Genomic DNA, 22,409 nt, shown 5'->3' with positions numbered 1-22,409 from the left:
TGATAAGGGAAAATGATGTGATCTAGTATGGTGGTGCGCTTGGTGTAGGTTCTGTTGGTGAGCGAGTGTTGATGGTGTTCACTGTGTCGACTATGGTGCTTGCTTGACGATCGATTGTCCTAACAGCTCAATGTTGGTATTAACAACAGCTGCTTCAATAAGTGTATGGTTCGTCGGGATAGGAATCACCTTTGTAGTTGCAGTAACTTAATCCCTTGCATAACCAGGATTAGAGAGTCAACGTGAGCTACAATCGAATTCACTGGCAGAGCGACATATTTAATTCATCCTGTCAGTCATGAACCTCTACTCACTTTTGTGCTCGAGAGTGAAAGGGAAAAAGTCGACTGGTGTGCACTTACACTCCTGGTAATTATCCTCAAGTTTATCCACAGCCTCACGCGATTCTCGCCAATTGTAGAGTTGTCTGCAGACCGACACTGATGCCTCGTAAAAGTTCTCCACATCCCATCGCAATATCAATCGTCTCGTAGCTCTTGCGTAGCCAGCAAGGCTAATCTGTTCGGCGAGAAGGTGCTGAATGGCTTCTGTTTCGTTGATGGTGACCTTTCCCTGGTCGTAACATCTCTGAACATCTTTTAAGATTTCGGTAAACCGTTCTTCTGGCTGCTTCTCTTCCAGGTCTGACCTTTCTCCGGGTGCTCCGACATCTGGTACCCGAGGGATTCCGGAAGCGTGGTCGGGATGCATGTTATCCCTTCCAAAGCCCGCGAAAGCCGGATTAAAGAGCCGAATGTAACGTATTTTCTGTTCCAAGGCGTTGAGGGAATTCTTCCACCCCCCTTTCCGGAGTTGTTTGATTATCTTGCTTTCGTTTCGAAGAACTCGGACTATCAAAAGATTGAGCGCCGAGAGAGTGAAAGTGAGGAGGCCGATGATGTTTGCGGCTGTGGAGAGTTTGCTGTCCGGACAACAGTCAGCCATCTTGCGATCCTGGAGAGATGGTACTTATGCATGAAAATGATGTCATGATATGGTGGAACGAGTTAGTGAAGGGTCCCGGGCAGTTGACAACTTTAGAAGGAAGGTTGAGTTACTTTTAATCTATATACGCTCGCTGAACAAGGACATACGCCGGAGCAGTCCACCACGGGTCAACATCAGCCCCGAGCGCAGCCTGCATGGGCCCTTTAGAGCCACACGCCACAATGACACCAATCAGCTCTCAAGCCACGACAAAACGTCGGAAAGATGGAAAGGCGGACGACCATACGCTGCTGTCTGAAATATGAATACATTGGCAACGGATTGTGACATGGTGTGCGTATAGTCGGCGGCAATAGGCGCGAATAGGCTCGACAGTTTTTTTCGGTTCTTCTCGGGAGGGGTGTTGTGGAAGTTGTGGTGTTGGAAGAGTGATGGGTAGGTATACCCGGACAGAGTGGGTGAAGACGGAGAACGGATTTCGGGTTGCGGGATGCTTTCATTCGGAGGGATAGGTGGCAGGTCGTTGGTGCTGGGCGTTCAGTCGGTGCTAAATATCTGGCGGGTTGGCTCTCGGGATGTGGTTGATGTTTGGTTGCTGCATTGCCGAAGACATTAAACTGAAGCCTCTATTTCTCCCAGCTAGGGAGCCGCAGTCCAGTCCAACCTGGGGTCCGCGAGCATGTCGTGTGTTTCCGAGAATCGCATTCGGGGGAGATGGCGACGTCTGCGACTGGGTACTGCCTGTGATCGTTCACAAACGACCGGACACGTAAGCTGTCTGTCCGAACATGACTCGATGCCCATGCCAAAGACATTTTGATCCCCCAATTTCATCCATCGTCAACGTAAAGACTTGCCAGACCAAATCCAGATGCGCTCAGTTTGATGTGTTGTAATCCAAAGAAACCGAAATTAGCAGACAGAGAAAACCGAGAGATGCCTACAGAGATAAAAACACAACTTTGCCGAACCCTCCTGATGCGGCAGAAAGAATTTGTCCCTTCCATAAACGCCACAAGCCATAGCCATTTTGAGGACCATGTTTAACAAAACCCAAGACCCTGGTAAAGCAGCAAGTCTTTCTTCCACTCCCTTTCCTTTCCGAGCAGCGCCAGCAGCAGCAGCACTGGCATGCGCTTTCGTCGTTGTCGTCGTCAACCGTCGCAACCGCTTAGTAGCCACCACGGCCGCGGCCTCCACCACGGGAGAAACCGCCGCCACCGCCGCGGGAGAAGCCACCGCCACCACCACCCCTCGAGAAGCCGCCGCTGCCACCGCGACCGCCGCCTCTGCTGAAACCACCACCGCCGCCGCGGGAGAAGCCACCACCACCACCGCGGGAGAAGCCGCCGCCGCCGCCGCGAGAGGAGAAGCCGCCACGGCCACCGCCGCGGGCACCGCCTCTGGGACCGCCACGACCACCACCAGCACCACCACGGCCAGCCTTCTTCACCTTGGGGGCGCCGAGAACCTTGGGCTTGGGAAGGAAACGCTCGAGAGGAAGGAGCTTCTCGGAACCGACGAAGACCTTATCGCCGGGCTTGAAGGAAGTAGCGACGATGCCGGTTTGGGGCTTAACAGTGAAGTAAACCTGAAGGAAGCAGAGTGTTAGCCTAAGGTCTTTATATTCGAGGGATTCGACGTTTCGGAGGGAAGTGCGCACCTGGTTGAGAGGACCGAGGACCTCATCGATCTTTCCGATGGGAGTCTTGTTCTCGAGGAAGACCTGAGCGTTGAAATGGGGGATCTTGGGGTTGGTGGACTTGTAGAACATCTCGCCCTCGACGGCGTGCTCGAAGGTGCCGAGCTCGAGAACCTGGGCGGGGGGACCATCGTCGCGCTGACCGAAACCACCACGGCCGCCTGTTGTAGGAGGGGTGTGTTAGTTATTACTGTCCATGGTGGAAGTATGTGTGATATGCGCCAATGGTTGACGGCAAAGTGCGACCAAGGCGACGACATCAAGGTACAAGATAACGGTTGATAATAGAATAATAAGGCGTACCTCTGAAGCCGCCACGACCACCGCGGTCACCACCACCTCCACGACCTCTGAAAGACATGATTTGTTGGTTGGGTTGGGTTGATATTATTGCAAGGGTGCGTCTTGCGTCTCCTCGCGCGTCAGTGAACTGTAGGACCGTCGGGTTCGGAGTGAGATGTTGACAATCGTCGTTTCGTCGGCGCAGACAATTGAAATTTTTCCGTGTTCCTGGGAGACTGAAGGACGAGGAATTTTTCCCGGCCGGCAATCCATTACAGACGTCCACCGCACCACCCCACCGTGGCCAGCCCACTTTCAGACGGTTCCTGGCGGCGCATTGGCTCACCAGGAACTGTGGATCGACCGGGGCCAGCGGCCGGTGTGGACTGCGGGTCCGTGCCCAGGGCCTTGACAAACGCCAATGTGGGGATTTCAACATCACTTGCAGCCCTGTAACTTTGACAGGAAAATTTCAACTTCATCGCTTCAACATTCATTCTTTCAACATGGAGCTACAGCTATCCGTCTCATTACACGACGCCCTCAAGTTACCGTAATCGTATGGACATACTTGACCTTACCACCCTCAACCCGAATCTCATGACTATCCGGCATATTCCCCAGCGCATCAAACGAGCACAGCACATCAACCGACCCCATGACTTCATCAATGACATATCGACGATTCCCGTTGCGCTTCGAACTGCCTCCTCTCGGTAACTGACCACCACACGGTCTGGTATACTGCGATCCTTCGACGCGCTCACAGTCGGTACCCCACGGGATACTATCAGCCGCCTTCGCATCCGTCCACATGTCGAGATAAGCATCGCCCACCTTTCTCAGCAGCTCTCGACTTGGCCGATTCGCCGCCGTATCGATGACGCCCCAATTCTCCTTTTGGATGTACCCGAGCGTCTTTTGGGCGTTGAAGAAAAGGGAACCCGCGGTGGCGGCGATGGTGTCGATGGAGGAGATGACTGAGGTGTCGCCGTCGGCTGGATGACGGATCTGCGTTGCCGTGACGTACGGCTTGGAGTTGGAACCACTCCCCAGTGAGATGATCATGGTGTAGCTGGCGCAGGCAACGGTGTCGGCGGTTGATCGGTTGAGGCTGATGTTGTGCGACTGGCTGAGAACGCCGCGCTTGATGTCGGCTGCCTTGTTGTTCTCCTGGTAGGTGAAGTTGCTCGAGTCAAGTTTGAGGCCGTCGAGTTTGCCGGCGGAGAAGGCGGATACATAGCTGTTGGCTGCTGCTAGCAGACCCTCCCGGGTACACTCAGCGAACACAGAAGTGATGGATGCGAGGAAGTAGGCGATGGTCAACAAGACCATGTCTTGTGTGTTTCTGGACAGCATGATGATACAAAGGTAGGTGGTTGGCCGTGATAGAGTAGCTGCTTCCGGTACGGACAGCTCTGATCTATGCTGCTCGGGCTGAGTACTTAAGTACTCAATCTCATGAGCCGACAGACTCTGCCGATCGTTGATCCTTGACCCAGATTCATGAGCAGGTTTGCCGTGGATAAATGGAGGGCATTGATGAATTCTTGCGGGGAGCACTTTATCCCAGAGATGCCACTGGCTGTTCCCCTCTTACGATTTCCTGATATTAGGTGGCTTCAGGCATCGTATCCTGTTTCTAGCCTACCTACCATCACCGCAGTTCAGCATGTTTTCAACGCCATATCTTCACGGGTAGGTGAAAAGAAAGAAGGGATCGAGTCAATACAACCCTAACCCTTGCAATCAATTGGCTTCACAAGCCTCGGCATCTCTCTAGGGGTAGCTTTGTTAGCGGGGCGTTTCACCAAAAGTGAAAGCTCATCAAACTCGAATCTCACCACCATTCAACATCATCATCCCTTCAGTCAAGCGCGAAAATGACTGGCCCTCTACCTGGACAGAAGACCGTTTTGATCACTGGGTGAGTTCATCGCGCTGTTCACTCGATTTACGAGAGTGTCAACGATATGTCCTCTAGGCGTTTCACTCATCCATCCTCTGGATTCGTGATAGCAAATCGCTGACCATATCTTATCATTCCCATTATAGCTGCACGCCAGGCGGCATTGGTCATGCCCTCTGCCTCGAGTTTCACAAGCAAGGTATGTACCACCAACTACCCGTTCCCGGAGTTACACAAAATATCCCGCCCATTGCTTATCAGTTCTTATCACACAAAATACTAACACTCTTGAAGGCGTACATGTCATCGCCACGGCGCGTAACCCAGCCGTCTTGGCCGAGATGGCCGACATGGGCATGAGCACCCTCGCCCTCGACGTCACCAACCCTCAGAGCATCAAGACCTGCCACGAGGAGGTTGCCCAGATCACCGGCGGCAAGCTTGACATTCTCGTCAACAACGCGTACGTCCATCCCGTGCTGCCAGTATCCCATTTGTTTACTTCCCCCCTTCCCCCCGCCCCCCCCCCCAAAACCCATACTAACCCCCAACCCCCAGCGGCCGCACCCACACCCACCCCGCCACCGACATCGATCTCGACGACGTCCGCGAGACCTTCGAGACCAACGTCTTCGGCGTCATGGCCATGTGCCAAGCCTTCGCCGACCAGCTCATCGCCGCGAAGGGTCTGATCATCAACATCGCCTCGCTCGCCGCCATCACCCCCTACGTCTTTGGATCCGTCTACTGCGCCACCAAGGGCGCCGTGGTCTCCTACTCGCGCACTTTGCGGCTGGAACTCAAGCCCTTCGGTGTGCGCGTCATGACCACCATGACGGGAACCGTCCAGTCCCAAATCGCCTCCAAGACGCACCGCACCTTGCCGGAGAACAGCATCTACATGCGCGTCAAGGAGTTCTTTGAGCGCAGGTTGACGTTTTCGCAGAACAATGCTACTTTGAAGACAGAGGATTATGCGAGGAAGTTGGTGAAGAATGCGCTCAAGGGGGAGATGCCTCTGGGTCTGAGGAGCTGGTTTGGAAGGGCGGATTATTTCTGGGCGGGCGGGTGGGCGAGGCTTGTCTGGACGGGCACGTTCTTTGGCGATTGGTTGTTGGATTTGGTCATGTATCGCATGTTTAAGATGAATGTGTTGGAGAGGGTGTTGGCGCAGGAGGAGGCGCAGAAGAAGTTGAACTGAGCCGTAGGCAGGATGATGATGAAGTGGATGTGCTACTTTGGTTGGCTTATGGACGGTGGCTGGAGAGCTGTACAAGGCGCATTGGGTACCTACCAATGGGCGAGTGCTCAGTCTGGCCCGTGGTGGGTGGGCTGACTCGGTGTAACAACGATATCTGTCGCAGACGTGTATAAGTACATGCCAGGCTGTGGGAACTTTTGTCCCATCATGTATTCCACGACTCGAGACGAAGTCTTGATCAAGTTTTGTTTTCAGTCTTCCAACGGCCTAGCACCTGCCATACGCAACAATAACCACAAGCATGTCAGACAATTCACAAGACAGCAGTCTGTCCACGGCTGCAAACATCATCGGCCTCATCACCTTTGCTCTTTCGGCCATTAACCTCTTGATAGTTCGGATTCTTCAGCGCGAAAGATTGATGTTCGAGGAGCGAAGGATCACAAAGTGGATGGAGTCTGCGCGCCTCCTTCATTTGAAATCGGCGTATTTCAATTTGTTCGATGCGAGGGGCATTCTCAGAGGAAAACGAGTAGTGGCTGAAACTCTCCCAAGCTCGCATGAAGACTCAGTGGACAGAATATTGGAGGATGTCGACCAATGTTACGGCAGGCCCAAGCAGATTGTCCAAAAAATGCCGGATTATGACTTCCCTCCCTCTCTGGGACTTCACATACAAACAATGATTGTAATCTTATTGTCTGGTGAGTTCAAGGGCTTCTGCGATATGTTGGTGACAGACTGGAGACGTTTCTTCCAGGCAAAAATATGGCGCGAAAAGAAGAAGACATTCGAGGAGAACTACAAAGAGTGTAAGTTCAGACTATCCGGCTTACACTGCTCACTCACGAATGAAAGCTTTTCACACTTGTGCTCATTCCAAGCAATTGACAGTTTGATAACCTGGTGAAAAGTCTCGGCGATCGTCGCCCAGCTTGACTCCTACGTCCTTCTGATCCAAGGATTAAACATCGTCCATCTCCAAGAGTAGGCACCCACCTACTCTCCAAAGCTTTGTTGCGCATACATACCCTCACATGAGGCTTTCAGCAACCCCAACCACCAAACGACCAGAATTCTCGAGTTGGAGCCGACCATTCAGTCTCTCGCAACCACTACGCCTAGCGCCTCACCGTCCTAAGCCGCCGCTCATGTTCGGTCAATTTATCATCAACAACGACCAAACAGCCTACCGACCCAATGTCAAAACCCGCCTCATAGCATCGACAAATGTCCGCCATCTCGATTTTCTCTCCCCTTTCGGTTCATGTTCCTTCCGCTTCACAGCCATTATCCTCACCCCACCTCGCTTACGCTGCTGATGCCTCTTCTTCTTCATGCGTATATCATTCATCAACCCTCGAGGTTGACTCTTCGCCTCACCTCTAAGCCTTTTGAACTCTCTCATATTTTCCTGGTCTCCCTGCTCACCCCCATCCTCTCCGTCCCCCTCCACCTCTCCCACCAAGCCCACCCCCGAATCCACCGGCGACTCCCGTTTGGGCGACTCCGGCGGCTCCCTATCCCTATCCTTACCACCCGCATTCCGATTCAGCTCCATCTCCATCTCCATAGGCGACCTAATATCCCGCCTCAATCCATCCGGGTCCGTCACAACCGGCGCGTGTCCTCGAAATGTCCCGTTAGGTGGGTTGGGCACCTCTCGGTAGTTTCCACCGAGAATACCCACTTTCTTCACGCCGGCCTCTTTCTTCAAGTAGTCCGGGTCGACAATCTTGAACTTGAGCGTCACGGTGCATTCGTCGATCCATTCGGGGCCTGGGTGCTTGTCCGTGTGGACGATTTGCTCGATCAGGCCGCCGGTTCCGACGACCATTTGGTGCGGGAGCATGTCCTCTTCGGGGTCGGAGTGGATGCTTTCTTGGTCGCTGGGGGTTTTTGGTGCTCCTTCTTGTTCTGGTGGTGGTGATGGACGGACTGAACAAAGAACGGGCTCCGGAGGGCTAGGGTAAGATGATCGAAGGGACCTGAAGTAGGGGGCAGCGGAACCGGTAAAGTCGTTATATCCGTGGGTGGGTGCCTGATAAGGGGCCTGTGGTGCTGGTAGTGATGGTGGTGATGGTGGTGATGGTGGTGAGCTCAGTGAACCGAGGACGGGCTCCGGGGAGCTAGGGTAGGATGCTTGGGGAGGACTGGGTCGGGATAGGAACTCGGATAGTAGCGGCGGTGTTGGTGCCATATAGTCGTAGTAAATGTGGTCGATATGATCTGCGTCAACCAAAGAAGTTGCTTGACTGATTTGTTGTGGCGGTGATGGTGGGCTACTTGGACGGTCGCCGCTGGATAAAGGGGTAACGAGCTCCGTGGGTGCAGTTTGAGATGCTTGGGGTTGGTAGGTTGGTATCACCGGTGGTGGTATGGCCTGTTCGAATATTGTTGGTGGAACCAGGTCATCGTAAGCAATTTCGTGAGAGGTTGTTAGTAGCGGCGGCGGCGGCGGTAGTAGCATGCCATAGCCGTAGGGGGTTGACGGACCTGTATCGTTGAAAGCAGGTTCTTGAAAGGTTGTTTGCAGTGCTGGCATCCACATGGAAGCTGAGTATGGGGCAGAGGAAGCGATATATTGACAAGTAGTTGCTTGATAAGCTGGCTGTGGTGGTGATTGCGCGGGCTGTGGCATGATACCGGAATCTGAGGCAGACCGTTCCCCGTCCAGAGTCATGTAAATCGGCCGCCAACGTTGACGCGGACGCCGGGAAGTGATTTCAATCTCTACTTCTTTCTTGATGTTGTTATTCAGAAGCTGGTATCGGAGAGACAGTCTGCAGAGGGTCACAAGTCAGACGAGAACTCGGATCCGGAGTGTGACGGGCAATGGTACATAGAGGTACCTTTCTCTTCCACGACGGAAAACACGGAACTGACGCGCAGTATCCTTGCTGACTTGCTTCCCCCATACCCATTTCTGCTCGGAGATGACAAAGTAGTCCTGACTCTTTTCCCCATGTGTGGTGTGCTGGAGAACATTGACACCACCCACTCTCACTTTCACCTTGAAGGCGGACTCTTTGGAGTTCCCAACCATGCGGATTGCAAATGCTTTGTCATCTGTAAGATAAGTTTTCTTTAGCATATTGCCTACCTAAAGAATGATCCTTGTGGGAGTCAATCGACTAAGATGACGTACCTTTGATGACAAGGAAGTGGCTACCACTCTTCTTTACACCTTTGGTACTACCCTCCGTTGGAGGACCATAGATTGTGAAGGGAAAAAAGGGTCCTGAAGAGTCTTCTTTGGTTTCGTTGATGTCCACGAGCGGCTTTCTAACGCGTTGAAAGCGACGTTCTGCATTGTCGTTCACTCTGGGGACTTCGCAGAAGGCGATTGTGAAAGTGTCCGTTCCCGAAGAGACGGTGATCGACTGGTCATCACTTCGAGTTAATTCGATCGTCTTGTCGCCAGTCATATTCTTTTTTGACGGTGGATGATGCACATGAGGAGTTTGACCGTTACCAAGCAATGATGGATCAGCTTGGGGGTATCCTGGGGATTCTAAAGTCCATATAGGGGCCCCTCATATATGGGCCGCCCATAGCTGAGCCTTGTTGATGGTCACACCGCGGAGATGGGTGGTACACATCATAGCTGAGCCACTCACTCGCGTAGTACCGATCGAGGCTGATATGCATGGTACTCCTGTCGTACACACATCCTAAAAAGAAGAGGCAAAGCAGTGGGAAGATTGTGTTAATTGGATGCTTGTCGGGGAGAAGAATCCGGGTGAGGGAGATAACCCCGCAGTCTAGAATAAAAACAGGAAGGACTATGGTAGTGGTGGGGGACGACTGCCACACATCCATTACACAGCCATTCGATCGGCGAGCGTGGAAGGAAGCAGCCACCAATGGCGATACCACTCAGTCCACCATGACATTGTGGCTTGAAATGCTCCATTGAATGCCTCCAGCTGAGGGTGTCCGAGGAGAGTGTCCATGCACATGTCAACCGAATTTGGACGCTGACAGTCTACTTTGGCGTTTTCCATGATCTTCGTTGTCTGAGCATTTCGTGATTTGCACACCACCTGAAATACTAGACCCCTCGTTTCCGTCGCACTTCCGCGGCTCTTGCGGTCTTCGAAACTTTCCACCAGGCTTGGCCGTAGAATGCTTATCTTCTCAGCCCTGCCGAACCCGCCGAAATCTCAATCAAGGCTTCATCTTTACCAGAAAGCAAAATGTCCGATGACAAAGGCGACAGCCCTTTGTCCACTCTCAGCAATGTCGTTGGCCTGTTGACATTCACTCTTGGACTTCTCACACTCGTTGTTACCTTCCTTTCTATCACACACAGCGCGGACAGGGAGATCGAGGATATCCAAGAGAAGCTGCAAGCGAGAGAATGCCACATCAGTCAGATAGAAGACCACTTTAACAAGCTCGAGAACGAGGCGCACTCGGACTGGGAAGGTAGTAAGATTAGGAGCAACTTTTTGATGACCCTCAACAAAATTAAGGACTATCATCTAAAAGCAACAGTTGAGCTCGAGAAAAACAGCAAAAAGCACCACTGGTGGTGGTATAATCGGCCTGACGGTAACCTACCCTTGAGCTACCTTACCTTCTTCTCTCCACGGGACGAATTGCTGATCGAAGCTTGCAGTAATGGGTGCCGTGGCTGCGATCGAGACACAATTTCAACACCTAAACACCATCCAGTTAACTTTCCTCCTCATGTACTTATTCCCGTCCACCATTGACATCAGATAAGATCCCGTACTGACTGGTCACGCTCAGCACCACGAGAAGCCAAGAAGACAACATCAACGAGATCGAAGCAACCCTCAATAAAGTGAAGCAAGCACTGAGGTCCGACAATCCCAGCAGTAACCTTTCTTTGGCCCAAGACTGACATATCTGCCATCCAGAAAACTCTCAGACTCTGACTGAACCACAACAAGCACTCCCCTTCCACGCGGTCCCCAACAGCAATCACTCTTCATCACACCTCCCCAATTCCCAACTCCCAACTCCCAACTCCCACCTCCCACCTCCCACCTCAACCACGGCAAAAACCTACACCCTCCTCCCCTCACAAACCAAAAAAGGAAACTCCACCACCGGCCCCCTCTCCATATCCCCCTTCCCCGGCTCACTCTCCACCCTTTTCTGCATTACAAACCCCCTCTCAACCTTCACCTCCTCAAACCCCACCCCCTTTAGCACCCCCTCCATTTCCTCCTTGGTAATCCCATGCCTCTCCACCCCTTCCATCTTGGCCTCGGGATGAAACCTCCTCGCTTCTGGTCCAAAGTTCTCGAAGTCTGTCGTTATCACCCTTCCGCCCCCCTTTTGGTGGCCATGAGTGGAGGAGGGTTTGAGAGTGCCGTAAATGGTTTTGAAGAGGGCAGAGAGGTCAGCGACGTGGTGCAGCACCAAATGACTAATAACCAAATCGAACTTCATGTTCCCGTCCCATGCTTCGCCAGTTACGGGATCGATTTTGATGATAGGGTCCTCCGGGTCTTCCAACAGACAAGCAACCGGCCGAACATTTTTTATTTGGGCATGAGACCCGACAGACGATAACTTGTGAGTGAGCACGTCGATCATTCCCTCGGCGGCGTCAACGGCTGTGAGGGAGCGGACGTGCGGGGCCAAGAGGAGGGAGAGGAGACCGGTGCCGCAGCCGATTTCGAGGACGTTGAAGGACGAAAGCTCGGAGGGGGGAGGCAAGCGGGAGAGGTACGATTCGAAGGCTAGGGAGGTGGCGAGTTGGATGGAGGGGTTGGAGTCCCAGTTGGCGGCGTCGGTGTTGAAGCGGGCGTTGCCGGTGCCGGTGGTGGGGGTTGGGTCTGTGGCTGTGGTTTGGGATGCCATCTTGCAAGGCCAAAGGTTTGTGATTTAGGTAACTTCGGAGGTGAAATTGGAGTCAAGGTTGCGGTTGAGTCTGAGTCCAACTATGAGAATCTTGCTGAAATGTTGATGAGTCGTCGAAATAATGTAAAAGGAGGGGAAGTTGGAGAAGGGGGATAATACTATTATGTAAGCAACTATTGGGTAGCATGTAGCTAGCGCACTTAACCCTCTCTCCTGCCTCCATCGATGAAAGTTTCCTAAAAGAAATGTCGTGGGGAGGCGTTTGTTTTCGGCTTTGAAGATGCTGAACAGTACCATAGTCTGAAGCCCAGGCACTAAATAGGTGATGCCATGATCTATAAGATGGCGTGACCCGCGATCCTCTGTACGGTATGGTTGGCCGGTAGCAGTCCACAGGAGGCAGCTGTACCTAAGAAAAAAAACATGATCATTATCATCGTCGTATTAAGAAACGCCGAAAACGCAAGTTCATACAGGTAACAACCCGATCGGGTGTACCCCTTGCTGCCTCATGGTAACGCAATACAGGTAAAAGGATCATCAGCCTTTCAAGGACACCACTCCACCAGCGTCCACACATCACCATTTCTTTCTTGGACCATGTTCCCAACTTCCATCTTTCCTGGGTCTCCCACACCGATCACATCAGCAATAAGCCCCTTTGAAAACTCCAGCTCTTGACCAGGCCAGCTAAGAGTGGGATTGAATCTCCCAGCCTCAATATCCAATTTCTCCCTCTCCTCGCCACCCACATACCCCCTAACCCTCGCCTCCAACCTCCATCTAGTCCGTTCATCCTCACCACCCACCCACCTCCACCTCTCGCACAACAGCTCATTCCCCCGTCTCAAAATTCCCTGTGTCCATCTCCCAACCCTCACGACCCTCCCCTCCGCACCTCTATTCTCCGCCTCGTTATCCAGCTCCCAAACGACACATTTTACATACGGAGGCTCCGCCACCCCTTCCTCATCCGGTCCCCAAACCTCTTCATACTCCTCCTCCCTCCCCGTCTCGGGGTTAACCATCCTCCCCTTTTCCAACGTAAGCTTCTCGTTGTGCTCGCCAGGAATCCGGTACATATCGCCTTCATCAGCCACTTCCTCCCCCGCCCCCTCCCCAGTATAAACAACCCTAGAATCAACCCAATGCGTCCACCTCCCCCTCTGATACGGCTGTTTTCCCTGCTTCAAGTCCGCCACACTCCCATTAACCGTGCGCCCATCAGGCAGAATCAGTTTCTGCCCGTAGTACCCGATGGTAGGGCGGGTGGGGGTGTGCGTGGAGGTGCCGGCTATGGCCCAGTCCAGGCGGGAGAGGGTGAGGGTTTTGACTTCTTCGGCTTCGGTTTCGGATGCGGGTTGGGGTTGGGGACTAAAAACGGAGGTGTGATCGGGGGAGGAAGGGTCTTCTTTCAGGATGCGCAGGTCGACGAAGCGGCCGCCGGGAGAGGTGAGGACGATTGTTGAGGTTGGCTCCGAAGGTGGGGGAGTGTCGCTGCTGGAAGAGGAGGAGGTGGTGGAGAACCAGCGGATGGAGTGGCGGATTGAGACGTCGCCTCTCTTTTGCTCGGATGCCATGGTTGTGGTGTTCCTTTTCTGTGATGAGCTTTTGATGTTCAGGATCCCGATTGAGAGCGTTTGTAGAGTGGAAGATACCTACTTTGAGATGTTTGGTATAGGTTGATGGCATGGGGTGAGATGCGTGAGGGGTTGCGGGCTGATCCCTCCGATATGCGGCGCTAACCGGCCTTCGCTATCGCACCGTCATTTACCCTAACCCTCGTTATGATTGTTTACCAAGCCCCTGAAAACAAGTACTTCAAGAGCTTGTAAGCGTTGTGTTACAAGATAATGCCTGCGGGAAAGAAGAGAAGGTGTGCCACATACCAAAAAAGGTCACTTTTGCTTTGGCATGTCCAGAATGGCCAATACCAAGCGTGAATCAACAAAAATGCAAGAGTGACTGCAGGGTAAAGAAGGATAATTTTGAAGACAACGACAGGCTTACATCTAAGTCTCATACAACATCACACAGCATCTAGCACATTACATCTCTATCGTCATCAAACGCTCATGCAAGGACAAAAAGAAAAAAGCAACGAACTTTGACCAAACAGAGAACGCTCCTCCTCCATTCATCACCTTCCACCCGCTGCCCCAGATCCCGGTCGGTTGGGATCTACCGGTGTCGCTGACACCTCAAACGGATCAACTGGTGACCAAGGGGCGTCATTGACTGAGTGATGAATGGGTCCCTTTGGTGCCGTTCCAGCAACCTCATACGCCGAACGCTGAGTAGGCAACTCGGGCGTCGTATGGGCACCAAGGACGTGAACCCCGTGTACCTCGCTGTGTTCAGGCAGCTCAGGGATCGTGTTGGCACCAGGGGCATATACTTCGTGGATCTCATGGTGCATGGGCAACTCGGGCGTGACCTTGTTGTCGTCAAGTTGGGAGACGGAGTACACGCCAACCGTATAAGGCTTATAATCCCCTGGAGCCTCATGCATTGGGTGATCTGCGTAGCCTGGCTGAGGCGTTTGAGCGGCTGAGGAACCAGGGGCTCTGGAAGCTGCCGCCATTCCCACAAGTGACCTCGTGGGGTCAGCAGCTGAATCACTGTCATGGCCGCCCTCAGCAGAAGCTTCGGCGGAAGCTTTCTTTTGGCGATTCCTCCGGAATAACCACCCTATCGGGAAGAAAAGCACGAACATCATCACACCAACAACAGTGCCAGCAACTGTTCCTTTACCCATCGCTGGCTTATCCGTGCCCTCGTGTGTCTCTCCCGTGTTGCTCAAAGTCTCAGTGGTGAGCGATCCCGAAACCGTCCTCGTAACAGTGACCAGGTCGGGGTTGCTGCGGCTGGCGGAAGCGGAACCGGATGTAGAGTCGGAGTTGGCCGAAGTGGTGGTAGTAGTGGCAGACTCGTCCCGATCTGAAGCCTTCCAGTTGATCTGGACCATGCCTGCATACAGGTTCGGCTTCTGAGATGGGAATGTCATGGTGCCAAAATCCGTCAACTGTCCGTTGATGCACTTTGCGGTAGGCTGTTCCATGGACAAGGTGCCCCATCTGAGAACACACGTTTGGCCCTCGCTTCCGAGGTCACCGCACCGGAACCCAGTCGGGCAGCACCCAATAGCGGTCTCGCCATCTTGAAGCGGATATTGCGCCTTCCACCCGGTTGACGTGACGCCATCCACGGCGCTCGCCGTGCAGGCTGATGTGTATCCTTCTGGGCAGAACAAACCCGGGGAATAGAAACCTCTTTGTGTTCCCGGCCAACAGTCTGTGTTGTCCGTTATCGATTGCCCATCATCCACGCACAACTGACCCCTCCATCCGAGCTTGTTGTCTGCGAAGATCGCGGTGGAGCATGCTGCAGGCGCGGTGAAGACCGTGGTGAGAGGCCCGAGATTGACTCTATCCGCCAAGGCCATCGTGCCGTAGGTGTTATTGTGAAAGCTTCGGTGTGTTTATTGAACGGCCGTCGTCTCTTCGTCGTGGTGTCTTGGCTTTCCGACCTGGCGTAGAATTTGAATCCCAACCGATAAACCGCGGTGATCACCAAGGCAATGTTATCCTCCTGGATTCGGGTGGTAATCCAAGCTGTTTGGTGAGGTCGGGTATGGTAACGGGGACGATCAGGTCACACAACCCTTCAACGTGATTTTTGATACCCAAGAAAGAGGAAGGTAGAACAAAAGAAGCGCGGAGCCCATCAGAAGATTGTAGGGCGGCAGACCGTGACCTTATCGTTTCTTTCCTAGCGTCTTCATCAGGGGTGTTGTCAGCCCTAGCAAACTTACCCCGGCCGGGTCGTCTAAGGCCCCCAATCAGCGACGCCAACTTTGCGGAGGAAGAAGCGCGCCATGTTACACTAAAGGAGGAGATGGTGTCAACCATAGCGGGACTGAGCGTGCTTGGCAATTGTGGCTGGCACTGCAAACAGGGCTGGGGACGAGATTTCGGGGATTGCTCCAGACCTTCACCCACAATCCCGACCCAGGCGCACATGCCCCTTTTCATAGGTAGCCGTACGCTGTCAAAGACTCGAGGGGTTCCATCCCACCATGGCATTCTTGCTTCGCGGTGCAATGGCACTGATTCCTACCTTGGCGGCGGTGGTTTCGTTTGTGTCTCTGGAAGCGGTTTCAGATCTCAACGTCGATGTCGCGGAGGCTGAGCTGGATGGAGGAGATCAACGGTGGCTTCCAGTGGATCGGTGATCTGCAATCAAGTCAGAAAGATGGAGTTGGGTTCTGTGCGGTTAAACGAAGCTTGAAAGAAGGGAGGGTTACCTGGATGTGCAGGCGACCATAGTGTTGTGAGAATATGTTACTCTTGTTGCGAAGCTGAGTCTGGAATTTCAAGACTTTGCCGATCGTCGAGGTATGGCGCTGCGGTTCCTGATCAAACGGTGGATGGAAAAAAAAACTCCTCGACGGTGGTCTGAGAACAACTCCCCATCGGGGAGGACTTGCCCGTGTTTCGAGTTGTGGCTTCCACTCCGTGACTCCAATGTGCTCCGGCTTGGAGGCACCTGCCGTCTACAACCAGTCTTCCCAGTGAACCTTCCCTTCCTTTCAAGTAAGGGTCGAACTCGGGCCCGACAGATAAGAGAGCACAACCATGGGGAAGGCACGAAGGATGCTCGTCCAACACCAAGTCGAGGTGCTGGATCTGGACAAACTTCTCTTCTACACCTCCATCCATCATCTCTGAATCCCTACTCTTGTCTTTACCACGATTATTGTCCCCAAACATCCTATAAAACCCGCCACTTTGCCCGAACATCGATAGGTCGACCATTTATCAATACCTTTTAGTACCTCTGATCTCTCCTCCTAGGCCCATACCTGTATGTCCCAGAGCCAAGAACCCTCTCATGGCCCTTCTCGCTGACCTCCGAGTCTAGCTATTTGCCATCTAACCGATCATGACCCAGTCCGCTCGCATCTTGCAAAGAGAAACCGAAGTGCTTACCCTCCTCGAAGAAGAACAACTCCGCAAGCGCGTCATGTTCCTTCGCTCCCAATCTCGCACTCCTCGTCGCTCTCCTCCTCTACAGAGACGGCCCTCAGACACTGAGCCTCTCGTCATCGCCTCTGGTTCCGGCACGCAGAACCACACAGGCACCAACAGCGCTGCTCGCACCAGCCTCATGAAGAACCTCAACCTCAACAACAACAACTCCTGCCACTACTCTGACGACGACGGCGACTACGACCAGCAGCAATCCTCCTCTTCCTGTCCAAACAACATGGACCACAAACACCATAACAGCCTCTTGAACAGCAACAGCAACAAACTCTCCCACAAACACTCAACAACCTCCACATTCGATACCTACTCCACGGCCCCCACGGCCCCCGTTGCCTCCTCCAGCAGAGTAAACATAACCAACCCCTTCGAAAACCCCTCCCACATCGTCGAACCCTCACCCTCCGGTTCTTCCACCCCCTCCACCATCCCCTCCGATTCATCTTCTCCCCAACCCCACCACCCCCTCTACCGAACCACTAACGCCCCTTCCGCCTCTCATCCTCACCCCCTCTCCGCTAGTGGTAGCCACGGCTTAGACGGCACGGTCACCGCCAACGCCGGTTTCACTGCCGGGACGACCAACCATGGCCTGCCGATTCCGGGAGTAACCAACAAGCGAGTCCACACCTCCACGACGATCTCTTCCAAGAGGTCGGGCAGGTCGACTTCTTCCAAACTCTCGAGGAGGGTGAAGAAGTTCCCACGGGCGGCGAGGAGGGCCGTCAAGAGGTTTCTGAGACGGGTGACGGGGAGGAGCCGGAAGAAGGAGAAGATGAAGGTTACTTGGACTGCGCCGCAGGTTTGAGCTGATGGGGGGTTAAGTAGTAGGAATGAGGGAGATGGGAAGAGGTGTGGGTAGTGTACTGAGGGGTGTGGGTTATTGGTAGGGGGATGTTGATGTTTGCTGCCCTGGTGGAATAAGTTCGTCGATTCGAGTGGGAGATGAACTGTGGAGATGTCTGGAAAGTATGGAATTTGACGATGGTACTTTGTTTGTGGCTTGTGGGAGACGCAAAAAAGGGTTTGGTGTTGATCAGTATTGTCGTCCTGGGGAGGTATCTGTGCCTGTAAGGTCTATCATGTTTTGGTGCTTTTGTACGGCGATGGTGTCTACGAAGAAGCAAATGGTTAGTGCATGAATCAGGATGGTAAAGAAGGAGGAAGGGAAACATATAACCTGTTTGGAAGTATAGACAAAATAGAATGATACCCTTAAAGCCCCATTGGTAAAAGCAAATGTCAAACAAACTAGCAGAAAATCACCATAACGAGAAAAAGAAGAGAACGGGAAACCGCTTGCTGATCAAGACATTGCAACAATGCCCAGCTTTGTATTCCCTTTTCCTCCACCACCTCCAGCGCTTTCCGATATCCTATCCTAGCTCCCTTCGACGCGCTCGCTCGCATTACCAAATTGGACATTACTACTAGTATAGTACACAGATTTTGTTAGACCCCAACCTCCCAGCCTCTAAAAACCAATCGACTATTCGAGATAAAACCCCAGAGCTGAAAAAAAGTGTGTGGATATCAAGACATGAGACTCAGAAAGAGGAAAATATGAAAGAAGAAATAGGAGGGCATGCATGATATATGTGAGAATGAGTGCTGACGTTGCGTGACAGTCGTTTGATGATATCAAAGAAAGAGAACGAAAAAAAAAAAAAGAAAAAAAGAAAAAAAAAGATGAGATGGAAGGGAAAGGGAAAGCCGTTAATGCAAAAATCTCGCCCAGCCCACAAGCCCAGGGCAACCATACCATGCCATCAAGGCATCAAGGTAGTAAACCAAAAGAGAAGACCGTACCCAAAAACAGCATGAGACAGATATGATTGCTGCCGGCTCACTCATTCCTTCCCACTCCCTCCCCCGCCCCCCAACCCAAAACTCATCCCCATACTCATCCCCAACCGATCCATCGTGCCCCTCCTATGCCCGTGCCCGTGCCCGTGCTTCCCATTCACATCCCCTTTCCCCGTCCCCGTCGCTCCCCCCCTCTCACTCAACACCCCCGGATTCTGCCCCGTCACCCGGCCCCACTCCTCCCACTCCCTACTCACCTCCATCAACACTCCCGCCATGACCTGCGCGCTAGCCATCAACCCGTGTCCTTCGCCCTCTAGGATCCGGACCTCGCACCGCCTCATCATTTTGCCTAGCCATTTCACGTTTTCGACAGGGACCCGCGTGTCGCGACTGCCGTGGTGGATCACCACCGGACGGGTGATGTCCACGTAGCGAAAGCCGATGGTGTGGCGCCGCTCTAAGCAGACTAAGAGGTCGACGGCCGGGTTGGCGCCTGTGGTTGCTAACTGCCAGATGGCGTGCGTCAGGCGGTGGTCGTATTGTTGTTGGCGTTCGCGCTCGAGTACCGCCAAAGCGGCGGCGATTTCGGAGTCGGAGAGGCCGGAGGTGGAGTGGCGAGAGGGGTTTTCGTCGATGCCGGCTAGGTTGGTAGATTTGGAGCGGGAGTGGCGGTGGCGGTGGCCGTTGCCGCTGCCGCTGCCGCCCCCGATGCCCTTGTTGCTGTTGGTTATGGTGGGGCGGATGCGGTCCATGTCTTCATCTGCGCCGGTTGGTTCAGTACTGATGATGCCGGAGGAAGTGGCGGGGCGATCGGAGTCTTTGTTTTCGATTATGCCCAACGAAGAATATTTGTCTTTCTTCTTGTCGCGCTTGGCGCGTTTTTGTTTGGGTAGGGAGGAGGTGATGCTTGAGCTGGTGGCTTGCATGAAGTTACTGTTGGCGACTTTGAGGATGGGTGTTGGTAGGGCCCTGAGAATTTTCTGGCTGGTAGGGATGGCGTTGGTGGGTGGTAAGGGGTTTTGAGAACCGCCTCCGATGACATTTATTTGGGATGGAGGAATCCAAGGCGCAAGTAGATGGATCTTTCCTCTGATGTGTTGAGGCATGCGTAGCGCGGTCGCTAAGGCGTAGATGGCGCCAGCGGAGTGGGCGAGAATCGAGAATTTTGTGATTTTGAGGGCTTGACATATCGCATAGACGTCGTCTGTCGAAAATTAGCATTTGACACTCGAACACCATAAGAGAGAAACATACCAGGCCAGCTCAAAGGCGTGGTATTGTCATCACTATACGGCTCACTATCGCCCACTCCAGGTCTGTCAGGGGTAATCATCCGGAGCTTCAACGTCAAAGCCAGCTCGTCGTAAAACCCCGTAATGTACCTCGTCAGACCCATGCCCACACAGCAAAAGACAGCGCTCCCGTTAGGATCGCCCACTTCGCTGAAGCTGATTACGCGACCTGTCTGCGGGTGTCGGATCTTTTGGCTCAGTCGGGGACTACATAGGTAAGCCTCAACCGAGTCATCGATGCTGTCTGCGCTCCTTGGCCTTTCGTATGTAACATGTGGTCCGATTCCCTCTGTCGAAGAAGATTTGTCAGGATTTCCAGGTTTTTTGGAGCTGGAGAGTCGTTTAAGCTTACTGCTAGCTCGCTTGTTTTTCACATCCAGATTCCCGTTACTATCACCGTTACCGACCAAAGAGTCTGGGTTCAGAAAGGCTGATCTTCGTTTCGATTTTGGGTCCGCATCGCGATCCTGGGGGCGTGACTGGGCGATAGCGGGAGAGGGCGCAACATCGTCGGTTTCGGATTCTGGGAACATGTTGATTGTAGGTGAGGATAATGCTGGTTTCATACGTAAGTCTGCAGAAAGGCGTAAGGGGTCCAACATTTTCCTTTCGCGTCGTTTCGGTTTCTCGGTTCGTGCCTCGGGGGGTTCGCTGGGATACTCTTCGAGTTCGTGGATGGTGTCGTCTGCGCCCGTTTCGCTATTCCGTCTTGACATGCGCGACGCCCTGGTAGACGACCGCTTAGGGTTCTGTGACCTCCTTAACGATGACTCCCTGGTTGGAATACCTGGCGGGGAGCTCCCAAAGCCGCTTGGAGGTTCCCAATCTGTCGATAGCTTGGGCGTAGAAGGAATATCGCTGCCTGGTTCCTCGCTGATGATGCTCTCTACCGAAAACGGATCAAGACGGGGTGTCGAGCTGCCGCTTGTTGTGCCCGTTCCAACCAGTCCTATTGTTGTTGAACTTGCAACCAGTGCCGAGATACCAATAACGCTCGCCCTCTTATTCTTCTCAACTTCTTGTTCGCGCAATTTCTCCTTGCTGCTCATGTACATCAACCCGCGCTGACTGCGACCTGCTGTCCTCCAATTCCAACTATCGGCGGATTTCTGTCGGCGCAATGGTTTTGGGTCGGTCCCAACGGGAGAAACCGGTTCGCTTCCTCGTTCGATGCTCAACCTGCCGATGCTTTCGCTTGCGGATGCAAGGGAGGCCTTGCTCGACGATCGCGACAGGGCGCTGCTGCTACCGCGCGAGAGCAAGCTCCTGAGACCGGAGGGTTCGCGAGAGTGTGCCGGGCTCTTTGGTGATTTTGGGCCCTTGGAGGACACGGATATCTTGGATGTAGGGCGAGATCTGCCAGTCCGGACAACGGGAGGGCTTGCAGTTACGGGGGCATGTTCGTGCTGCCACTGACTGTCGGAGGGCTTGGAGTATGCGCCGTAGTCGACACCGAACGAACCGGGTTTGGACAGGTCGATGGGGCTGGATGGGCCTATGGGCTCGAGATAGAAGGACGACTCGAAATGGGTGCTCAGCGGGCGCGATATGGTTTCGAGGGATGTGATGAGGGACGAGATGACCTCAGGAGAGGCGGGTTGGATTGGCCGGTCGGGATCCCTGTCTCGGTTGGGGTTGGCGTTGTTGGCGCTGGCTGCTAAGCTGGCGGCGGACGCGTGGTCTATGTGGTCGGTGCGTCGGTCTTTGTCTTTTCGGTCGGGGGTCCGTACGGGGGTTCGGTTGGGATCTCTCTGCCGGTGGTTTTCCAATGTTTGCCTCCAAGTTTGTCCACTTGTCTTTTCAACTTTCTTGGTTTCGTCTTGCTGGTCAGAGAGGTTTCGAATGCGGTCTCGTTCGCGGGATCGTCGGGGGATAGGGGGTGCTTCTGCCAGGTAGGCAGCCGACTCGGACAAGTGCTGCTCCATTATTTACTGACGACGACGAGGATGGAGGATCCAAAGTTTGCTTATGGCGGGCGGCTGGGGACGTCTCCAACCTCTAACTTCTCCTAGCTGGGAAGCGGCAGTGTAACGAGTCGTGCGTATATTGGATTGTCTCAGAGTCGCTGTATGGTTCGTCGATCTTGGTAACAACTGCTTGGTAACAACCGGCTTTCTGGACCATGACCTTATCCCGCTGCAGGTCGCTGGGCTGCATAAGCAAGCAATCAACTTTGCGTCTGCAGGTACGTCCAAGCGATTGGGCTGAACCGATGAGGTGGGATGGAATGGCAAACTTTGTGTGGGATGATCAATCGAGATCGGGTCGTCGCAAGAGTCACAAGTCGATGTGTTGATGCTGTCGCCGTAGGGGTATTAGGTAAATAAGTATTAAGAGTTAGAATAGTGTTCCTAAAGGCAATTCGAAGCACCGAGTA

General features: G+C 53.4%; 11 protein-coding genes across 11 annotated transcripts; 4 read left to right on the top strand and 7 right to left on the bottom strand.

Annotated features, from left to right (window-relative positions):
• Positions 1-2: 2 nt before the first annotated feature.
• On the bottom strand, positions 3-1,037 carry B0H65DRAFT_288936 (uncharacterized protein). Its single transcript, XM_062822984.1, has 3 exons — positions 363-1,037; positions 190-262; positions 3-119 (listed from the first exon to the last, which is right to left on the bottom strand). Exons 1-3 carry the CDS (start codon positions 943-945, stop codon positions 23-25), a joined length of 753 nt encoding a protein of 250 aa, XP_062678419.1. The 5' UTR covers positions 946-1,037; the 3' UTR covers positions 3-22.
• A 1,082-nt stretch (positions 1,038-2,119) lies between these two features.
• B0H65DRAFT_511327 (Gar1/Naf1 RNA binding region-domain-containing protein) lies at positions 2,120-4,291 on the bottom strand (the record flags this gene model as incomplete). The annotated part of the gene is made up of 4 exons (XM_062828476.1): positions 2,120-2,539; positions 2,612-2,811; positions 2,954-3,000; positions 3,504-4,291. The coding sequence occupies 4 exons, from the start codon at positions 4,289-4,291 to the stop codon at positions 2,120-2,122; spliced, it is 1,455 nt and encodes a 484-aa protein (XP_062678418.1).
• Positions 4,292-4,553: 262 nt separating this feature from the next.
• On the top strand, positions 4,554-6,193 carry B0H65DRAFT_288891 (uncharacterized protein). Its single transcript, XM_062822983.1, has 4 exons — positions 4,554-4,859; positions 4,988-5,040; positions 5,136-5,304; positions 5,400-6,193. The coding sequence occupies exons 1-4, from the start codon at positions 4,816-4,818 to the stop codon at positions 6,040-6,042; spliced, it is 909 nt and encodes a 302-aa protein (XP_062678417.1). The 5' UTR covers positions 4,554-4,815; the 3' UTR covers positions 6,043-6,193.
• Positions 6,194-7,092, top strand: B0H65DRAFT_288746 (uncharacterized protein). Its single transcript, XM_062822979.1, has one exon. The coding sequence runs from the start codon at positions 6,344-6,346 to the stop codon at positions 6,950-6,952; it is 609 nt and encodes a 202-aa protein (XP_062678416.1). The 5' UTR covers positions 6,194-6,343; the 3' UTR covers positions 6,953-7,092.
• Positions 7,093-7,231: 139 nt separating this feature from the next.
• On the bottom strand, positions 7,232-9,470 carry B0H65DRAFT_432862 (uncharacterized protein; the record flags this gene model as incomplete). The annotated part of the gene is made up of 4 exons (XM_062825030.1): positions 7,232-8,640; positions 8,743-8,825; positions 8,895-9,111; positions 9,191-9,470. The coding sequence occupies 4 exons, from the start codon at positions 9,468-9,470 to the stop codon at positions 7,232-7,234; spliced, it is 1,989 nt and encodes a 662-aa protein (XP_062678415.1).
• Positions 9,471-9,960: 490 nt separating this feature from the next.
• Positions 9,961-11,016, top strand: B0H65DRAFT_288758 (uncharacterized protein). The gene is made up of 4 exons (XM_062822980.1): positions 9,961-10,599; positions 10,667-10,739; positions 10,801-10,872; positions 10,932-11,016. Exons 1-4 carry the CDS (start codon positions 10,242-10,244, stop codon positions 10,951-10,953), a joined length of 525 nt encoding a protein of 174 aa, XP_062678414.1. The 5' UTR covers positions 9,961-10,241; the 3' UTR covers positions 10,954-11,016.
• On the bottom strand, positions 10,922-12,168 carry B0H65DRAFT_288817 (S-adenosyl-L-methionine-dependent methyltransferase). The gene has a single exon (XM_062822981.1). It carries the CDS (start codon positions 11,881-11,883, stop codon positions 11,080-11,082), a length of 804 nt encoding a protein of 267 aa, XP_062678413.1. The 5' UTR covers positions 11,884-12,168; the 3' UTR covers positions 10,922-11,079.
• A 1-nt stretch (position 12,169) lies between these two features.
• B0H65DRAFT_288837 (uncharacterized protein) lies at positions 12,170-13,805 on the bottom strand. Its single transcript, XM_062822982.1, has 3 exons — positions 13,773-13,805; positions 13,546-13,702; positions 12,170-13,491 (listed from the first exon to the last, which is right to left on the bottom strand). The coding sequence occupies exon 3, from the start codon at positions 13,461-13,463 to the stop codon at positions 12,432-12,434; it is 1,032 nt and encodes a 343-aa protein (XP_062678412.1). The 5' UTR covers positions 13,464-13,491; positions 13,546-13,702; positions 13,773-13,805; the 3' UTR covers positions 12,170-12,431.
• Positions 13,806-14,023: 218 nt separating this feature from the next.
• On the bottom strand, positions 14,024-15,328 carry B0H65DRAFT_433093 (uncharacterized protein; the record flags this gene model as incomplete). The annotated part of the gene is made up of 2 exons (XM_062825042.1): positions 14,024-14,659; positions 14,732-15,328. The coding sequence occupies 2 exons, from the start codon at positions 15,326-15,328 to the stop codon at positions 14,024-14,026; spliced, it is 1,233 nt and encodes a 410-aa protein (XP_062678411.1).
• A 1,580-nt stretch (positions 15,329-16,908) lies between these two features.
• Positions 16,909-17,739, top strand: B0H65DRAFT_433218 (uncharacterized protein; the record flags this gene model as incomplete). Its single annotated transcript, XM_062825054.1, has 1 exon — positions 16,909-17,739. The coding sequence occupies one exon, from the start codon at positions 16,909-16,911 to the stop codon at positions 17,737-17,739; it is 831 nt and encodes a 276-aa protein (XP_062678410.1).
• A 1,042-nt stretch (positions 17,740-18,781) lies between these two features.
• Positions 18,782-21,957, bottom strand: B0H65DRAFT_511320 (uncharacterized protein; the record flags this gene model as incomplete). Its single annotated transcript, XM_062828475.1, has 3 exons — positions 18,782-19,944; positions 19,995-20,321; positions 20,385-21,957. 3 exons carry the CDS (start codon positions 21,955-21,957, stop codon positions 18,782-18,784), a joined length of 3,063 nt encoding a protein of 1,020 aa, XP_062678409.1.
• Positions 21,958-22,409: the final 452 nt, after the last annotated feature.

This window comes from Neurospora tetraspora (genome assembly GCF_033439725.1).
Source record: "Neurospora tetraspora strain CBS 560.94 chromosome Unknown B0H65scaffold_7, whole genome shotgun sequence".
Taxonomy (NCBI): domain Eukaryota; kingdom Fungi; phylum Ascomycota; class Sordariomycetes; order Sordariales; family Sordariaceae; genus Neurospora; species Neurospora tetraspora.
Note: the sequence above shows the minus strand (reverse complement) of the source record. Positions and strands in the feature narration are given on the sequence as shown.

What these genes read in the sequence shown, in the direction of transcription:
- B0H65DRAFT_288936 (XM_062822984.1), bottom strand. Translation starts at nt 945, where the DNA reads ATGGCTGACTGTTGTCCGGACAGCAAACTCTCCACAGCCGCAAACATC. An exon ending in TGAGGATAATTACCAGGAGT is followed by an intron (nt 263 to 362) that starts GTAAGTGCACAC and finishes TCGCTCTGCCAG; the next exon opens with TGAATTCGATTGTAGCTCAC. An exon ending in AAGTTACTGCAACTACAAAG is followed by an intron (nt 120 to 189) that starts GTGATTCCTATC and finishes TTGAGCTGTTAG; the next exon opens with GACAATCGATCGTCAAGCAA.
- B0H65DRAFT_288891 (XM_062822983.1), top strand. Translation starts at nt 4,816, where the DNA reads ATGACTGGCCCTCTACCTGGACAGAAGACCGTTTTGATCACTGG. An exon ending in AAGACCGTTTTGATCACTGG is followed by an intron (nt 4,860 to 4,987) that starts GTGAGTTCATCG and finishes TTCCCATTATAG; the next exon opens with CTGCACGCCAGGCGGCATTG. An exon ending in GACATTCTCGTCAACAACGC is followed by an intron (nt 5,305 to 5,399) that starts GTACGTCCATCC and finishes CCCAACCCCCAG; the next exon opens with CGGCCGCACCCACACCCACC.
- B0H65DRAFT_288746 (XM_062822979.1), top strand. Translation starts at nt 6,344, where the DNA reads ATGTCAGACAATTCACAAGACAGCAGTCTGTCCACGGCTGCAAACATC.
- B0H65DRAFT_288758 (XM_062822980.1), top strand. Translation starts at nt 10,242, where the DNA reads ATGTCCGATGACAAAGGCGACAGCCCTTTGTCCACTCTCAGCAATGTC. An exon ending in CAGTTAACTTTCCTCCTCAT is followed by an intron (nt 10,740 to 10,800) that starts GTACTTATTCCC and finishes GGTCACGCTCAG; the next exon opens with CACCACGAGAAGCCAAGAAG. An exon ending in AAAGTGAAGCAAGCACTGAG is followed by an intron (nt 10,873 to 10,931) that starts GTCCGACAATCC and finishes TCTGCCATCCAG; the next exon opens with AAAACTCTCAGACTCTGACT.
- B0H65DRAFT_288817 (XM_062822981.1), bottom strand. Translation starts at nt 11,883, where the DNA reads ATGGCATCCCAAACCACAGCCACAGACCCAACCCCCACCACCGGCACC.
- B0H65DRAFT_288837 (XM_062822982.1), bottom strand. Translation starts at nt 13,463, where the DNA reads ATGGCATCCGAGCAAAAGAGAGGCGACGTCTCAATCCGCCACTCCATC.